At 37.0% G+C, this 20,710-nt stretch overlaps 1 protein-coding gene across 1 annotated transcript in view; it reads right to left on the bottom strand.

Moving 5' to 3' along the window:
* CRABP2 (cellular retinoic acid binding protein 2) overlaps positions 1–20,710 on the bottom strand; it is a 103,379-nt gene that overhangs the window by 28,950 nt on the left and 53,719 nt on the right. The window contains exon 2 of the mRNA XM_044079797.1: positions 5,132–5,310. Coding sequence (XP_043935732.1) covers positions 5,132–5,310 — 179 coding nt within the window. The remainder of the gene's footprint in view (positions 1–5,131; positions 5,311–20,710) is intronic.

Here is a 20,710-nt window from a genome sequence, read left to right on the forward strand (position 1 = left end):
TTCTACACTATCCCCAATGTCACCTCTTCCTAGACAGTGATATTCATCCAAACCCTGGCCCCAATAATGATAATAGCAATAACATTGACAATGTAACTTTACCTAAGATTTCTACATTAGCTAAAGCACCTAACTCTCTCCTGATAGCTCACCTTAACATTAGAAGTATTAACAATAAAATTTCCCACCTGCATGCACTCCTTGATTTGCACTCATTTGATATTCTATGTCTTACAGAAACTTGGCTAAAACCATCTACTCTAGACCAGGAAATTACCCCTCCAGGCTATAATATCCTTAGATGTGACCGCAAAACCAAAAAAGGTGGAGGTACAGCCATTCTCTATAAATTTATTCTCCAAGCTTCCCCCTTTAATGTGCTTCCATCATTAGACACCAAAATCTGAAATTCTGTCTACCAAACTCGAAATCAACAACTCCAAATCTATCTACCTAATTTGTATGAATCTTCCCCCTGGTAACAATACTAATACTCTTGAAAACTTACTTAGTTACCTCTCCACCCAACTACCCCAGGAGACCATTGTACTGGGTGACTTCAACATAGACTGGTTCACCTGCAGTTCCCAAAACCCTACTAACCACATAAATCTCTTTGGATTCTCTCAATTAATAACCACCCCTACTAGAATCCACAAACCTAGCAGGAAAGAATCTACTCTTGACTGGATCCTTATTAATAACCACCCTGGCAATTATACTCCAGGAACCCTTCCTGACAATATCAGCGACCATATGCTTACTTACATTATTAGACAATAACTCCATATCTCAACTACGCATAATCTCAAAACTTCCCGCTCAAAAAAATTCTTTAATCCAGATAGCTTCCTGAACGAATTGTAAGCATGTGACTGGTCACCACTGACCCATCTTGAACTTGATGAGGCTGTGATCTACTTCAACACTAAGTTTCTTCAAATCCTAGACTACCACGCATCTTACCACTCTACTAGAATTAGAACCAAATCTGCCCCATGGCTAACAAAACAAACTAAGCAAAAGATGCTCCTCAGAAACAAAACCTGGGCTAAATGAAGAGCTACCAAATGTCCATCTGATCACCTCCTCTTTAAACAGTTAAGAAATGCCACCAAGAATGATATTCTTAGAGACAAAAAAGACTTCTACCTTCACCTCCAACAAACCAGTCAACAAACTCCACAAAAATTTTGGTCAGGGATAAACAAACTTCTTCAGCGAGGACACTCTCCCAGCAGGTTTCAGCCATAATAATTCCAACCAGATCCCTGATGCCTTTAATAACTACTTTACAGAAGCCATTCAAACCCTAGCCAATTCTTTACCTCCTCCTACTGCTTCCCCACCAATTACCTCCAAGACTTCATCTCCTACCTTTCATATACAACCAGTACCTACATCTCTCAGCTATAAGCTACTTAAAAAACTGAAACCTTACTGGTACTGCTGACCGTCTCCCATCTGAATACCTACAAATTGCTGCAAAAGCTATAGACTACCCCATCTCTATCCTTATTAACAGAACCATCTCTGAAGGCAAAATCCCTACCATATGGAAAGTATCCCACATCATCCCTCTACATAAAGGTGGATCTTCTATTGAGCTTTCTAACTTTCGCCCTATTGCCTTACTCTCCCCATTAGCTAAGATAATGGAAAAATGTATTCACAAACTACTTAACCACCTGTTACAAAATAACCTACTAGCAAACTGCCAACATGGCTTCAGACCATTCCACAGCACGACGACTGCCCTTTTATCCTTCACTGACTATAAATAAAAATCGTAACAATAACTCATTTTCCTCTGCACTATTTATTGACCTGTCAAAAGCCTTTGATATGGTTAACCATAACTTACTTCTAGACAAACTAAAATTCCATTCTCTTGATCCACAAGCATTACAATGGTTTAGGTCTTATCTTAAAAACAGACAGCAAGCAGTACTTTGGGATAACAATCTTGTCTTCATTACTTCCAGTAAATATTGGAGTCCCACAAGGCTCTATCTTAAGTCCCCTTCTTTTTTCCTCATTTATTAATGACCTACACATGAACATACCTCAAGCCATCTGCATTCAGTATGCAGATAACTCAACCTTAATCTGCACTGCTAAGACTATAGCCTCCCTCCAGTCCCTCACCCAAACTGTTTTCCATAATGTTGAAAATTGTTTTATGCAACACCGCCTCCTCCTAAATCCCAAAAAAACAAAACTACTGTTTTTTACTCCAACTCATAACTCACCCAATCCATTCTTCTCTATAACCTCTAACAATGCTACCAGCATAACCTCAGATACTACAACCCGCCTACTAGATGTAACAATTGATAATCGTCTTAACTATGAGGACCATATTAACTCCACCATAAAGTCTGTTAACAAAAAACTTGGTACTCTCTATAGAATTAAACTCTTCCTTACCCAGTCAGCCAGGAAAGCTACTGCCCAAACCCACCTCATTTCTACCCTCTTCTATGCCTCTGCTATATATACTAACCTATCTAAAAACAACCTCTCCAAACTTTCTACCTGTTATAATAGCATAGCTAAATTCATCACATGCTCTCCCTTTAAAACTCACCACTGCCTTAACCTCAAACAACTAGGATGGCTAGAACTGCACAACCATATACTCTGTCAACAGTTTCTTATCACTCAAAAGATCCTATACCACCCCAATAATACCCTTATCTTCACTAATCTGATTTCACCATATAAAAATCTATCTACACTACGTTCTGCTAATAAACTCCTGGTTTCCTCGATTAAGTCTAACAACAAAGCTGGTGACTCACTTTTCTCAAACACTACAGGTAAAAACTGGAATCAGCTTCCTCCTGAACTATCCACCCTAGCTTCTACTTCTCTATTCAAAAAACATATTAAACAACATCTTAACACTCGGTGGTTTTGTCCTTGTGCTAACCCAGACTGAAATATTTTTCCCCTCCTGCTCATACCCCTTTCCCCACTCCCCTAACCTCCCCTAACCTAGGCCTCCAAATCTAATTACTTCTCCTTTTTTTTCATAGTAAGAGGATATAATATAAGGGCTTTACTCCGTCTTGCTCATACCCACTTTTGTGTTTAGTATAATTGTTTGTTTTATTTAGTTTAACTTTTAACATAATGTCTATAGTTTATAATTATAATACTATAATTTTCTTTTAACCAATGCTACCTCTGTACTGTTATTACACATGTCTTTGTTATATATTGTTAACTTTGTCACTGTTCATGCTTGGAGCTTTTCTCCCCGGGCCTCTACTGAAAATGGACATATATCCTGTTAGACTAGCCCGGTCAACAAATGTAAAATAAAATAAAAATAAATATATAAATAAATAGTTCATCACTTGGGGGGGGTGTTTAAATCTTAAGTCATAGTTGCATAAACATACCAAAGTCATGAGAGATGAATTTTTGAAGTGGGCATATCTCACACAGCTGTGAGAGGGCTATGCCCTCTACTTAGATATTCTACTCCAAATCACACAACCACAGGATAAAATAAATGCCTAGTTTTTTTCTGCAAAACCAAATTTTAGTGGAATGTACAGAGATTCCCCCCCTACAAAAATTTCAGATGACAAATTTTTGTGATCCACTTTGAGGATATCCTGAAATGGTATGTGTTCAGGCAATTGTTATTTATCAAGCATTGGGATTCCTAGCCTCTGTATAACATATGCTTCTATATTCAGTAGCGAATGCCTTTTAGATGTCACTGAACTTGCCAAATGAAGCCTGAAGAAAAACTTCTGCAATATGATATTTACACTTTGTTCTTCATACCCTAGATTCCTGACATCTGTTTTCATTACTGAAAAATGGGCAGGTTTACAGAAGAATTGGGTCCCTTTACTTTTCAAAGAAATAAGGCTACTGTATTCCTTTATGTAACTAGAACCTAGATTCTTAAATAAATCATTCAATAATAGCTTCTAAACATTTATCATTAAGAACGGAACTCCCAATATAAAATGCAGGTTATGTGTATTTTCATGTTACGTTACACTACTGGCAAGACCTTTTTGCTGGGGCCTAAGGAAACAATCTCTAAAATCAAGCCAGAAAAATGTATATACTATTATAATAAAAGGACAGTTGTATGAAAAATACAGATTTCCTACTGTGTTAGAAACTCTGTAGTTTTTTTATATATAATTGTTATATACAACAGCGTAACAATTCTAGATGGTAACAATTTCCTAGTAGTTAATTGACCGTGCTAAACTGTTTATTACACAGGAAAACAAAGAAGGTATCTTACATGCCAGCAAATACTTGAGTTAGTCAAAGAAACAGGTGCATCGCAGCACACTATTCCTTAAGATAACCATTTTATTCACGTTGTAGTATCTGTATTTATTTATATAATTCTTGCAATGATCACAATGCTTCATGCATTTCACAGTGTGATATGGTTATAGTAAGCAAGAACAAAAGGAGACACAGCTGAACCAATGCCGTACTAGCATTGTTCTTTAATGACAGGTGTAGTAAGAATCCACTGTCAACATAACAGATGTTGTTGCGTCTTTCGGCTTTTCCTGGTTAGGGGTCGCCACAGCCGAACTCCGGTCCGCTAATGATTGGCAGTAGATTTTTACGTGCCATGTTGCCAGCCCTGACGCACAACCTTCAACGAAGGTATGCCCATTCATGCATGTCTCCACACAGAAGACACTTTAGCTGAGAATGGAACAGGACAACGTCTTACTGTGAGGGAACAACGCTACCGCAGCACCACCACATCAGTACTGTCAACATAACAGATACTTGGATCAATAAACCACCAATACTTTTATATTGCTTTACTCATACTTGGATTTTTTTTAGCTAAGTGATAAAGTTATGAGCAACATTTTTAAAAGAATGCATGAATACACTGATTAGGAAGTCATACAGTACAATCAATCTTACAAGTTTATCAAAAATAGTTTAGAGAGGGAACCTCCACACAGAACCATCATTGTCAAAACTGTTTTTGGTAAATTTGCACTGTTGATCCTGTACTGGCAAAGAAGAAAATGTCTGGTGTTCATTTTCCCAGATTTGGATGTATCAGAATGTAGACATTAAATATGTTTGTATGTTGATATAAACAGGACTCCCCTACCTTACAGGGCCTGCCATCCACCGTCTGCTCTTCAAACTCCTCTCCAATCTTGAAGTTAATTTCTGTAGTGCGGACCGTTGTGGACGTTTTGATATAGAAAGACTCACCATCCTGTTTGATTTCAACAGCTGGTTTGGATGCGGCTGCCACTGCAATTTTCCTAAACATTATACCAACTCCTATCACAATGAAAAGGAGAATGCATCCATTAACTCCAAGAAATATCAATGCTTGAGTAAGAATGCAAAACAAAACTGAAATAAAATAAAATTCTCCAAATGCAACACACTAGGAGCTACATCACTACTTAACAGAATTATTTATGTATTCAGTAAGATGGCTTAAATTTTTCTAATTGATGTGCATATTCCAGTCTTTATTTTAAACAGACTCTGGAGAACATTTATACATTAAGATAATTATAAAAAGGAGTCTATATGGATTTTTACTGAAAATTGCTGCCTCATAATTTCAATTTTGATAAATTTGCGCAAGTGCATCTTTTCTTTGAGACTTTGAAAGTTACTTAATTCTGTTTTGTGATCTGTTTTTCAGAGAAATAAATTGTAAATCTTTCGCCAGACTCACATTCTTCAATGACTAGTGATGGATTAATTTATTAAAAAATGCTTACAATGACTCACACAGACATTAATTTTAGTATAGATCAAGCTAAATAACTTTCATTCTTACTGAAATTCTAAGACATCAAACCATCAAGAGACTACAAAATGGCTCAACAAAATAAGCAATCAACTCTGACCTTGAAAACCTAAGGCAATAAAGGCTTCAACAACTGCATTGGAGTTGTTTGCATCAGAGTCCTTAAGTCAGAGTTCTAAGACATGCGCATTTTTGAGATGACGACATCTTTCAGACCAGACTCTAAATTATAATCTATCTACATAATCTGACAATCACTCACACTACTATTAGCATCAATCTAGATCACTTCATAAGAGTAAAATTATTTCAGTGGCTTGATCAAATGATCCTTTTTAATAAAAATACTGTGACTTGTTTAATCAATTTCAGCAAGTGCCACTCACATAAAAAGGTTACTACAAAAGTTAAAGCCTACTTCTCTATCTTCTGACCTTCTTCCATCTGAATATGTCCAAGGTGTAGCTGATACAATAGCCTACATTATTGCAATACTTATAGATTCATAAGTGAATCTTATGATCTAGTGCTATGGAAGCAATGTTAGACAATACTTCTTTAAAAGGAAAAACAAAGAAAATCCTTTAATAAATTTATACATGTTGCCGTACTATCCTCCAGCTCTGTAAAACTTGAAAATGTATTAAAAAAAAGCTGCTGTTACATCACATTATAAATAATTTATAATCACAGTCAAAATACCACTAAAAAACCAACGCCAAAAGTAAAAGCAGGAGCAGGAAACCAGTCAGAAATGATCCACAAGAAATAGCGTAATGAAACGGATATTAAAGGTTTCATTACGCTATTTCTTGTGGATCATTTCTGACTGGTTTCCTGCTCCTGCTTTTACTTTTGGCGTTAATTTATAATCACCCATACAGTATGGTTTTTGACCTGGATTCAGCACTGAAACTATTCCTTCATCCTATTAATCATATCAAAGCATGTGTTATTCTATCACTGCTATTCATTTAGACCTATCCAAGGCCTTTGATGCCATCTCTCACACTCTTCTTTCACAAAAGTTGGCTAATATGGATGTGGAGTTGGCTAATATGGATGTGGAGTTGGCTAATATGGATGTGGAGTTGGCTAATATGGATGTGGCATGCAACATGTTAGAATGATTCTCACGGACAACAAGCAGTAAAATAGTCTGTAGTAGTTTCTGCTTTTCTATCCAATACAGTAGGTGGTCCACAGGGTCCAATACTTGGACCTTCTCTGTATATTAATTGTTGTAAATGACATACACCAGAACTCCTAATGCCATTTTAGTACAGTACACTAATGACTCCACTGATGTCTGTAGTGCCTCCCCCTCAAGCAGTTGCAACATTCTAAAGATTTTAACCTTTAAAGACTAGAGCCTTGGCTTAAAGACTTTGATCTCATTAAATGCCAATAAAACTATACTACTCATGTAAGGCTCTTCTGAAATCTCATGTACATCACAAGTACCACACTAAATTAACAAGTTTCCCATTGCAACCCATTGCAAACATTTAGATATATGCATAGACAATAAATTATTCTAGAAGAAAGATATTGACTTCGTAACCTAAAAAATTCTCACAAAAATTGTATACAACAGTCTACCTGACAGCACAAGTAAATACAGCCCAAACCCTGTTATTATTTATTTATTTATTTTAACTATTTTACCAGGATAAATCCAACTGGACACAAAGTGCCTGTTTTCAGTGGCGTCCTGGGGAGAAAATCTCCAAGGAAGTTAACAGAGTACATACATGGTTTAGATAGCTTGTATACCAGTTTTTTATGGTTAAGAGAAACAAAGTAGTACAAGAACAATTTTGTAAAACAGTAAGATACTCAGGAGTAGAACTCCTATTTGCAATATTTACAACAAAAAATACATATTAGGTGAGTATATCAGGTGAGAATATAGTGTATGCAATGGAGGCATACAGTGGGTCACTTATATGGAGTAGTGGGTCTTCAAGGGGGGGGGGTCTTTGCAGTTACAAAGAGGGTTAGCACAGAGGTGTGAATTAAGAAGGTCTTTGAAGGTGCTTGTGTGGCTTTGTAGCCTGAGTTCAGGTGGGAGGGTGTTCCATACTTTAGCAACATCATAAGAGAATAGGGCCTCCCCAGCGCTGTTATTGCATGGGTTGATTTCAATCAGGTTTTTGTTACATGAATTTAGTTCCCTTTTGGGGTTGTGAAAGTTTAGTATGTCAGCTAGGGCTGGGCTCTTCCCTGGATGAAAAATAATTCGAAGGGCTATGATCAGTTGGTGGTAACATAGGAGGTTTGGAAATTCTAACCAGTGCAGTTTAATTAGGGATTGGCAGTGGTGGGAATGTGATCTATTATTGGCAGCGAACCTAGCTATTTTATTGTAGCATGTGGAGAGTTTGTTCAGGTTAGTTTTGTTAATGTTGGTGAGGACTGGAGTGGTGTATAGTAGTGTTGATAAGAGATGAGTTCTGGCTATTGTTCTAGTTTCGGGGGTTAGGAATAGTATGCAACGATATGGGCAACCAAGTTTTTTATGGACTTTAGAGATAGTTTGGGATACGTGCTTGTTAAATTTAAGTTGTTGATCAATAGTGATGCCTAAGAGTTTGGCCTCAGTTACTGGGGTGATGAGGGTGTCATTGGCTGACATGATGGTAAAGGTGGCGGAGGAGTGATTGATTGGGTGGAATAGTATTAGCTGTGTTTTTTTGGGGTTTAGTATTAGTTGGTATTTGTTTAGCCAGTTTTCTACCTCAGTGAAGAATTCCTGGGCTTTACTTTGTAGTAATTAGATGTTTGGTGCAGATTAGAGTAGTGTCATCCACATACTGGACGATGTTGGCTTTAGTTGTAGCTAGGTGGATATTATTTGTAAATATGTTGAAGAGAAGGGGACCAAGAATTGAACAGTGTGGGACACCGCATGTGACAGAGTGGGGGGGATAGGGAGTTGCCCCATTTGACAGATTGTGACCGGTTGTTTAGGTAACTGTTAAACCATTTTAGGGTGGAGTCATCGAGGTTGAGTTCTGCTAGGCAGGCGAGGAGTTTGCTATGGGAAACTTTATCAAATGCCTTGGATAGGTCTAAGAAGGTGGCAGAGACCAGCTTCCCTTGGTTCCTATGAGAGTTTATGGTATTGGAGAAGTTAATTAGAGCAGTGTTGGTGCTATGGGAAGGTCTGAATCCATGTTGGGTTTTAGACAGAAGATTGTTAATTAACAGATGGGTAAGGATTTGGTGGTGGATACATTTTTCTAGAATTTGTGAGAGGGGTGATAGGATAGCAATGGGACGGTAGTTGGAGAGGTCAGTAGATGGACCTCCCTTGTGGAGAGGGATGATATATGAGGTTTTCCATAATGAAGGAATGGAATGCAAGGAGATAGATCTGTTAATGAGTAGGGAGACGGGGTAGGCGATGGCCTTGGATGCAATTTGGAGATATAGAGCTGGGAGACTGTCAGCAGCTAGGGTGGTAGGTTTGAGTTTAGCTAAGAGATTTTGAATGGTTGTAGTTGGAACTTCGTTAAAAGTGAAGGGGTGGAGTTAGTCTGGTAGTTTAAGGGTTGATGTTGGGTCATGGGTGATATAGCACTTACTAGGTTCAGTATTGAAGAGGTAAAGTAGTTATTAAAACTAGAGGCTATGTGTGGATCAGTATCTGTGATATCTGGGAGTGGTGTGGTGGCTTTACCAGGCTGGAGGATGTTCACTGCAGCCCAGAATTTCTGTGGGTTGTTGTTATGTTTACTTTGTAGTTCACTGCAGCCCAGAATTTCTGTGGGTTGTTATGTTTACTTTGTAGGGAAATATAGTAGTGTTTCTTGTCCAACCTAACCTGCTTTTTTGCTTTATGTCTGAGCTTAGCAAAGCTTTACCTTGTGACGGGAGTTTTGTATTTTTGCCACATTACCAAGCTTTGTCTCTAATCTTGAGTGATTTTTGTGGCTTTGTTTAAACAGGGGGCAGGGTTACTTCGCAATCTTATAGTTTTTAGTGGGACTAGTTGGTTTAAAATCTCTAAGAATTTGGCATTAAAGTATTCTACTGCATTATCCAGGGGAAGGGTTTTTATGGGAGCCCAGTCACAGGATTTTAGGGCTTCTGAGAATTGTTCTGGGGAGAAGTTTTTTTGGGAACGGATTTGTAAGAGAGTGGGGGTGTATTGTATTTTGTGCCAAAGGAGAAAGTTTGGGTTAAGGTCACTGAGGGAGTCAGGTAGTATTCCAGATAGGTGGGCAGTATTGGGCTGGTTAGTCAGGATCCAGTCTAAGGTGGATTCTCGTTTAGTGGTTTTGTCAATTCTTGTGGGTGAGTGTATGAGTTGTATGAAATTATATAGGTTTATGTGGTTGGTGGCTATGGGTGAATGTATAGTGTTCCAGTCTATGTTGATATCAACTAGGAGTAAAGTTTCTTGGGACAGGGAGTGGGAAGCCCAGTGGAGTATAGATTCTAGTGTCTTAAGGTTGTCTCCTGTTGGTATATAAATGCTGAGTAGGTTTAGTTGTTTGTGTTGGTTTAGTAGGATTTTGGTGAATAGGGTCTCTGCAGTGCTGAAATCTGGGGTTTCTTTTTGAAGGAGCTGGACTTTTAAATTGGATTTGTAAAGAAGGGCAATGCCACCACCTTTTCTGTGAGTTCTATCAACTCTTAATATGATGAAGCCAGGTGGAGTTATAGAGTTATCGGGTTTAAGCCATGTTTCTGTAATCACTATACTGTCTGGGTTGTATAGAGAGATAATTCCATGTAACTGTCCTATTTTATTTATGATACTGTGAATGTTTAGGTTTAGAATGAGTAAATCAGTGGGTTTATGCTTAAATGGGAGGTTGGGGTTGGGTGTGGTATGGGTGTTGTTTGTCGGGCCAGGGTTGGGGTGGATATCACCTCCTAGTAGTAGTTGGGCTGCAATGCTGGTAATGGTTTTAAGGTAGAATACAGTTAGGAAGTGGTGTTTGAGGCTGGGGTATTTTTTGGATTGTGAGGTGTAATGGATAGGAGAGATGAGTTAAAACATTAAAGGGCAAAGGATAATTGGTTGTGCGTTTGCAGGTATGAAGGGATGGTTTGTGGTGTATGGTAGGGTGGGGGATTTGATACAGTGCATAGTGTTAAGTGGATGGTGATAAGTAGTAATGAAGGAGAAAAAGTAAAGACAGATGGATAAGGAAGGCAAGAGTAATGGGATGATATGGTTGTGGGAGTGTGGTGTTGGTGACATGGTGATTGAGTTATCTATGTTGGAAGACTGTGGATGGGTGTAGAAGGAGAGAGGTAGCATGCAGTTTCAGGCAAATTAAGTTCTCGTTCACAGTCTTTTAAATGTGGTAGTTGTTTTCAAACCCACCTTGAGAAGAAGTTGTACACAAGACCAAATAGCAAGAAAGCATGAAATTATCTAATCAAAAGAACACACACACACACACACACACACACACATATATATATATATATATATATATATATATATATATATATATATATATATATTCATGATCCAAACAGTATTTTTAGAGAAAAAACTGTTTCATGTTTCCAAAGTTTAGTAATGACAATTCTTTTGTAAAAACAAAGAACATCAAGAGCTTAATAAATCTTGTTGTGACATGTAGAATAACAATTTGCACAAGAACAAAGCCAATAAAAAGCTAAGACCCTTTATAGGATTCAAAAATGAAATTATATTTCAATAACAACCACATGGGCTGCCCAATAATGAAAAACATTAATAAATGCATTTACAAAATAGAAACTTTCAATAATGCAGAACACATAAGTTGTACATGAATGTAACCAAATACGTTCACAGTGTGTGCATAACTGGAATATATTATTAATGGAGCAATACAGCCAGTAGCTGAATACAAAAAACAAAAAGGCTCCCCGATAGGAAAAAAGCCTTTGCCAGTAACAATGTTCTTATAGTCCAAGTTGTCCATATAATGAGATGTACAAGAAACAGAAGAAATATTGTTCGTGAATCTTCAATATGTCCACATACATCCCACACTATTCCAAAAATAATGAATATAAGATCCAAAAAAGCTGTAATCATTAGATAATCCTTATACCACGGTATGTTATACACTGTTTCAAATTATAAAGGCTGCACAAAGAAAGTACCTTGGATAGGATAGCCCCAATAAACCAAAAAGGCCAATGTATACTTTTTCAATGAAAAAAATAAATGACATACCCGTATCTCAATGTACCAACAGGCCAATATCAAAATGAATTGTTGATGGAACAACACAGCCCGTATCAAATATAAAAAACAAAATGGCTACCCATTTAAAAAAAAAAAAAAAAAAAAAAAAAAAAAAGTCATTAATAATGATATAGTCCAGGTTGTCCATGTGTTGAAACATTCAAGAAACAGGAAAAATACTGTCCCTAGATCTTCAATAAGCCCACGTACAGCAATTGACTGTTCAAACAATGATTATTTGATCCAAAAAAGGTAATAATCATGTAATTTTCATACCACAATATATAGGACACTGTTTCAAGTCATATAGGCTGTACATAAAAAGTACCTTAAACAGAATTGCCCCAAGACACCAATATATATATTCTTGATGAAAAAAAATGACTGCCTGTATTTTGATGTACCAACAGACCAAGATGGAATTCCAAACAAAATTGCAGCTCGTTTTCAACACAGGAATAAATGGCTCCCAAATCTCCAAAACGCCATTAACAATACAAGACGCCCTTCGACTCAAATTGCCTGCTCCCTTTTCTATTATAGGTTTCTTCCATCTTGACTAACCTTCATTCCACCCATAATATACTTCAGTTCCAATGCAACTCCAAACATATTCTGCGACAGGATCTCATTCTTCAGTGAATAATATGCAAAAGTCAACAACTGCTAGCAAGCTATCATTCACTGTGGTTTTCTTCACAGCAGCATATCTTAGATCTCTCTTTACACAAAACTATGGTAGTGCTGTTAACCATCAGTTACCATATGTTAGATAGCCACAAGTAAGCATAGAAGTTGTCTATCTTCAACCTTTTCTTTTTATAGGAGAATTGTCATAAAAGGTAGGGTATTACTTGCATTGCTATTTACATATTATATCCTTACTAATATTATGCCTATATAACGTGGCATAAAATTGCAAAATATGCTGCTAATATCTCCTACTTATTGTAAAACACTTTACAAGATTAACTGGCTGCAGCTTAAACAACATTTAACTTTTTGACAGTTAAAAACACCGATAAAATTCTATACGAGCCTAACAGATGCCCACAAATATCTCTAAATACTTCTAAAATATATGCCTCACAAAGAACCAAGATCTCAGACTCAAAATTTCCTAGATGTTTTCTAATCAAACAGCCCCATTGGTGACTCCTTATACTCTGTTCATGTAGCTATGCTGTGGAATTCCATTCCCCTAGACCTTATACACGAGAGTAAACATAAAACATTTCTTAATCTATAAAACCTATTTACTACCGCCGACTTGGACCTGTCCTTGTACTTCAGTTTAATCTAGAAACATCACAGAGCCATCATATCCCCATCCCTTATCCATTCAAGTTTCTCCCTTTTTTCCTTTAGTTAAACTACTATAGTATTTACATAATTAACCATTTCCATACATTGTCAACGCATTTATTTGTAACCTTCATTAGTGTTTTTTTCTGTTAATTCATAGGTGCACAGGTGAATACCAGGGTAAGAAACTAACCCTGTACCTAGAACATCCTTAATTATTATGCCAAACACAACCACATTGATGTACATATACATTTCATAATTGTTTTAGATATGCATTTTAGAATGTCCATGTACAGTTTTTTTTATTACCTCTCTTGTATAACCAACTATGGTGGTTTTATACTAGGCGTCCACTGAAACTGGATTTTCAGCTCTGTCACATTATTCCCAGTCAACAAATGTAAAAAAAAAAAAAAATTAATTTCAATCAAACCTATCAGTCTTGCCCAACACATTAGCATTCACTGGAGTTCCACTCTGTGTGCCCTCTGGCTAAGATTAAAATTGAATCCAAGTCTGCATGCCCTCCCTGTGCTCACGTGGGTTTCCTCTGGGTGCTCCAGTTTCCTTGCACATTCCAAAGACATGCGTCTGGAGTGTTTCTCCCTGGGCCTCCACTGAAAATGATCTCTGTCCCAGTCGGACCTTCCCAGTAAACAAATGTTTAATAAATAAAATAAATGAAAAATACAGGCTCCAATCTTTTGGAAGGAGGAGTATTGTAAATATCTTCACCCCTGAAAGAGGTCTGTACACACATTCCATGCTGACATTTTTGTGCAGCCTTGTCCCAGAACATGGAAAAACAAAGCAGACTCCTCTGGCTGGCTAAGTGGTGGGTGAAAGACTCACTGAAACTTTACATTCTTTACCCAATTTAAATGGATCTTCTCCATGGCCTCCCAAATTACATGATGGCAAAAGGATGCTACTTCTTCCCTGATGAGAAGCTGACAGTCTGTGTGTGTGTATACAACATGCAACTCTTGAGCAAGTAATGACATCATAGCACATATACTTCAGTATTAATACTGGAAGCCTTTTTGGATATATTTAATTGAGCAGACTGTAACATAAATATACATATCATTAGACATTTGTGCAAACTTCTCAACTTTTTGTTTTTTTGCTAAAGATTTCAGGACAAAGCCAAATGTGTGGGAAGGACAAAAGTCCCAAATCAGGAACTTAAAATTCTAGATCAGGTCGTGTATCAACAAGGATTTTTGGAACATTTTGAAATAACCTTCAGTAACTTACCAGAAAAATCAAAACATTATGAGGGAATAGAGGAAAATAAGGTAAAAATTAGGGATCTTCTTGTAGTACTTTGTGGAAGTTGAGAGGTATGCAGATAGTGCCTTTGCTGACTAAATATACAGTTTTGTTTAATATATGCCCATTTCCCAGCTATAAACTGTTTGATATTCTAAGTTATATACACTCTAACTATACATTTATTTATTTTTATATAACTGTATTTGTTGATTACCAGGTAAGTACATTCATCCAAGGACCCTTTTCAGTCACAGCCTGGGCCAAAATGCAGACAATGTTTGTGAAAATTATGATACAATCAATGACATACAAAGCAATGATACAGTCAACAAAATATACCTTTTATCAAGAGAGTGGTAACAATACTGATAGTAGACCTGACACACACAGTACCAAATAGGTGGCCTGGATTTGACTAGAAAGCCCATATGATGAGCCAACTGCAAGGAACAAAATGGCAGTGGTATTTTACCTGCTTATCTGCTCTGAGGGAATGTGAGGGGTCAAGTACAGCTTAGCCTACTTGTAGGAAGACAGCATTTCTGTCTGTCATGCTGATCACCTGGGTTTACCTACCAAGGCTTGTGTCCTTTGGGTTCCTGAGTGATGAACAGGTTTCTTTTTCAAACATATCAAGGGGAGAATGCCAGGGAGCTTTGGTCACCACTCCCACAGAGAAAAGGAGCTGTATATCAATGACATTCATAATGTGCTTATAGAAGCATAACATACTCAGGCATCAGTACATGCCAATACATTGAGGAGGAAGGAAAAGGGGCAACTCATTCATAAATCTTGACCCTGCCATTTATGGCAGTGATTCCTCTCTCAAAGTATTGACCCTACATTTGTAATTACAGTGTTTCCTCTCTCCTGGGAGATACTGGTTCGATAATCTAGTGTTTGAATTAAAAAAAGACAGTGAAGTAAAACACTACTGTTACCTACATGGCCCACCTACTTTATACTTACAGGACTGGGCTCATTTGCAATTCTTGAAGACTTAAGAAGACATAAAAATGAAAGTGCTAAGAAATTGAAACTACTCTCAGCTGCTGGCTATGTGCAGCTCTGTAAGATATGGGAAACAGTATATAATCAGGCTACAGGCAGGGTGCAACTGCAAGGATCTTGGGTTACAGTACAGATGAGGGTGCTACAGACGGGTCTCCTTTACATGGTCGACATTTCAGAAAGTTGACTTTCATATGGCCAAGACCATATGATCGACTTTCAGAATGCTGACCATGTAAAATAAACATAAAAACATAACAAACACTTACCTTAAACTGTTAGCAGGGGGGCTAAGCACCTCTGCAACCCCCACACCCCCATAACTTTAATATACCAACTCTGAGATCACACTACAGTGTGGAAGTGGGAAATTTTTCCATTCCACACTGTGCAGAGATAGCTGTTCCCCATGGTCGGCTTTTCAAAAGTTGATCATATGGTCTTGGCCATATGAAAGTCGAGTTTATGAAAAGTCGACCATGTGAAGGGGACCCCTGCAGACATACATTTCAACCTCTTAAAGCAAAAACCTGAACAAAGACATAAATAAAGATGAGACAAAGGCCCAAAATAGGGACAATTTTTAAATATTATTCTTACAAACTTACAAAATTGATAGAATAACAGGTTTTGCATTCACATGAATTTTCTGAAGGATATAAAACCTTTAACTGAAATGTCTGTCATTATTTTCTAGCTTCAGTATTTAATGCTTTACCACAAATTTGCCAGAAACCCACAATTTTATGAAAAACGGACCAAAAATAGGAGGCCAAAATCTGGACATTCTGCACAAATCTGTATAGCTAAGAGTTATGGGCCTACAGATCATATTAGTTGCAGTACTGTCACTGATATTATGATGTGGCACTGAAACACCTACACAGACATGTCATATACAACACCTGGTTCCATCTTCAGTACAAGACATCCACTGCATCCTTTCTTGTTTATAACCCTCATCAATGATCCAGCAGTGTCTGGTTCTCCTCCCTCCTATGTCATTCCCCCCTGATGTTCCTTATGGGTTCCAGTTTTTTTTTTCCGCTTTATGTTCCGTACGAGTTCCAATTTTTTTCTAACTCTCATACCATTTAAACATTCTCTGTTTTCCCTTACTTAAAACAAAATAACTTGTGAATGTGCCATTTTTATCTGTAGACATTGTACAATTTGTTTCTTCTTGATATCACTCTGGCTTCTTCTGAATTTTTGCAGTACATCATATTCTTCAACTGCATTCCATTTTAATAATCTCATAGAAAGTAGAGTTCAACAAAAGTCTGACAATCCTTGCTGCATCATATAGTACAGTAATGTACTATACTACATGACACATAAGGAGGGGTACATAATTAGCATGTATGAATGAATGCAAGTCTGGATGTTTGAAAGTTGAATGTATTCTACTACATTTGTGTTATTCTAAAATAGTTCTTCTGAAAATGATCAAGATACACCATTTCATTTATTAATTTTCAGCTGCCTCATGTTGCTACACTTCCAGGTTAGTCTGACGACCTAAAGGTAAGCAACCCATGCGCGAGACTAGCATAGATGGTTGTTGGAATTCTCAGAAGAATTATTATCCACTGGAAGCGGGTACTTATTCTATTGTAAAGATAGCTGTGAAAATACCAGCTAGCATACTGCATGCATTTACCTTAGGGATGGCAATCAGGAATGAAAGTCATGCTATAAAAGTCAAACTTGGTCTATATCAGAAGCCATGTAATAGTAATTAGAAGAATTTAATATCCAAGAAGGGAACACTTTTTATAATAGATGAGGGTATGAAAACAAGAGAACACAATGTGAAGTTGCATTGTGAATGGGTCAGGGCAGACACAAAGAAATATTTTACAGAGAAGCTGGTTGTCATCATACAGTCTTCAAAGAACAGTGGAGTGAAAATGAGTTAATAAATTGTGATTCTTGTTTTCCTGGTAATCTACAGTTTTTCTGATGTGAATTCATGTCTCGTAGTGTTCATTACATTTTAACATTATGTCTGCATCTTATAGAGTTATCTTGCTGAACCACCACTGAAAATGGACTTTCCCAGCTAGACATTCCCAGTTAAATACAAATAAACAGAAATTAAGTCATTGAAGGATGATCATGACAGACATAAGGCAAATCATACGAGAGAAAGAAAACAAGATGATTATACTAAGGTAGAGGTAAATAAATTCATGGTAAAGCAGTGTCTGCAGGTTTTCAAGCAGGCAAGGGGCAGTTCAGGACTCAAACATGCTTTCTATGTTATAATAGTAGCTTATCACCCTACAGTTTGCAGGCCCTCTTCCCAAAACATTTCACAAATCCTCCTTTCAGTTGCATTAGCATCAGTACATTGTTGTAACAAGTCAACTGTAATGATTGTATCTGCAAATTTTAATTTTTGAAATAGGTAAGCAGCCAGCTACAGGAACAAATTCATCAACTCATTCTGCAGGGATTACCGAAGTCAGAAGAAGACACAGACACAATAAATAAACGGATAAAATACTTATTTCACCTTTTAATTTTAATTTGGCAAAATTATTACTTTGAGTCTGCTGAAAAGTGCCACAAGTAAAAAAACTAACAACTTTCTAAGAACAAGACATCTGTCAACAACACTGTGTACAATAGTTTATGAGTTCATTATATAGTTTGAACAGTACAAAGAGAACAGCAGGAATATAAAAAGAGCAATTATACAAAATGTTTACACACAGCAAGTTGTGGAATTTCTCACTGCTGCAGGCCTGCTTTTATGTCACTTGTTAAGAGGACTCTGGAACATCTGGTTAAAGCAGCTTCCAATTTGTCCTCTTAATGGCCATCTGATATGATCTGCTTTACTGTAATAATCAGTAAGGAAAAAATGCCTACTGGGATACTATACACACTTCTACAGGAGGATTTTAGTGTTTCCTACAACTTTATCAGTTATGCAGTTCTTACCAGCAGTGACTATTCAAGACATTGATGCACAGGAAATTATTCTTCTTTTAACTGAAAACAAGACGATTTGCAATAATAAAAACACAATAAAATAGTACAAACTACCACAATGTGACACTAGTCTTTAAGGTAGCATTGATTATTTACAGACATTTATTATTTATTGACTGATACTTGATTACCAGGAAAGCCCAACTGGGTAGGAACCCATTTTCAGTACAGGCACAGACAGAAAAGCTCCAAAGTGCTACAAAACATTTTAAGTACAATACTTTTACAGTCTTTAAGAATAATACAAAAAATAACTACAGTTTAAATAATTATACCAACTTAGACATAAAATAAAAACATTAAGAATAGAGATGTTGTATTACAATCATTTAATAGTTAAGATAAATTTTAGGCAGTTTATACAGAAATTTAGTTAGTATAATGCAAATAGGAATTGTATAATGCAAATAGGAATTGTAATATGAAGTGAGAGAAAAGCAGGCTTATGGTATATTTAGTGAGAAAGTCAGAGGAGAGAAACTGATAGAAGTAAGAGTGAGTGAAGAAGGGAGAGTAAGGAGATGGAAGTTATGAACAGGTATTTGTTCACATTTAGGGATATCATTCATCCTGGTGTTGAGCAAGAACAGTGCCAGTTTTTGGCTAGGAAGTCTTTCAGAGTGGTTTTAAAGGATGGGAGGAAGGGTACTGACCTGATGGATACAGGTAAGGAGCTCCTTAGCAGCATGGTATGTGCACAGATAATGCCCAGCAACTATGACAGGTTTGTGCACAGACAGAGTTTTTGGCCATCGGATCATAATGACCGACTGAGAACATAGTTGTGTTGACATGTGTAACATTACCTAGTAGAATGGTGTCACATTGTGGTAGTTGGCACTGACATTTGCAAATAGCACCTGCATGAGGAAACTATGCATCTCAGATTTCCTGACTTTGCTAGCTAAATCCTTTTTCTGTTCTCTTTCCACCCATCTTCCACTCAACCACTGTTAATTGTTTACATGGAGATGCGCATAGATCTTTATTGCGCCCAGTTCTATTTTTTAGCATTAATTATACTGGAACAAGAGCAATGGAATGAGTTATAACTGATGCAATTTTAAACTACTTTGTTCTTTAGGCATTTACTTAGTGTATTGTTTCTCCCCTCCATTCATTCTATTTCTGTTTCTTTGATGTAGAATGTCTGTAAATGATGCGTGTTCAAAGGTATTAAACCTAGTTGCCGAATAAATATTTTACATTTACAGAGTGCTGTCACTTTCTATTAGGGTTAAAGTTTAGGTTTATGGAAGGAGAAACAATGAATAAATAGCCCACACAGAAGCTCCTATCAACATGCAATAAGCTAACTTGGTTAAACAAAGAAAAACTATGCAGTTATGAAAAAGGTTCTAAAGCTGAACACATACAGGTGCAGTTTTATATGAACATGTCTGAGACAACAAATGCCTTAAACAAGGGAAGAGAGGCCTTGGTGACAGCCAAAAAGTAGGTCTTCCTCAAATACTCCAGTGGCACAAGCATCATCAGGACTTTTGAGGGATTCATGGACAGAAAGTATGTGAAGAGATATTGTGAGAAAAATGTCAAGATATGTGTATCCCAACATACTCCCAGAAACAAAAAAGTTAGGACAGAAAACTAAACAAAACAATTTGTGTTAATGTCTCATCTGCATTTCCAACCTAAGTCAGCTAGTGGTAGTAAATACTCCAAACAAGACCAAAGCCTGTCCAGTAAAATGATCCAGTGTTGTCACTGAAACCTGGAAGAGAGGCATCAGATGGAAGCTGTGTGATATCCAATTGCTTGAATAATAGCATTTACCCAAAATGCAACTTTGTAGAAGGAGATCATTGCAATCAGGGTTTGTCTATGTCTTAAGGTGCAGCAGTTTTAGAAGACATGTTACTTGTAAAGCCCAGGGTTATATACAGGTCAAAGTTTCCTGCATGTAGGTTATAAAGCACAGAAAAAGATATATATCACAAAACAAGTCAATTTACTGTTGATCAATGAACTGCATGCCAGCAAACCAACATTTCATCCATGCAAAAGAGAACTGTGCAGAGAATGTCTTAAAACCAATGTTAAGGCAAGTAACCTATGCAAGGTCACTTGCATGTGCCTAGACAGTGTCA

This window comes from Protopterus annectens, chromosome 8.part0, assembly GCF_019279795.1.
Source record: "Protopterus annectens isolate FY-2018-M chromosome 8.part0, PAN1.0, whole genome shotgun sequence".
NCBI classification, from domain to species: Eukaryota; Metazoa; Chordata; order Ceratodontiformes; family Protopteridae; genus Protopterus; species Protopterus annectens.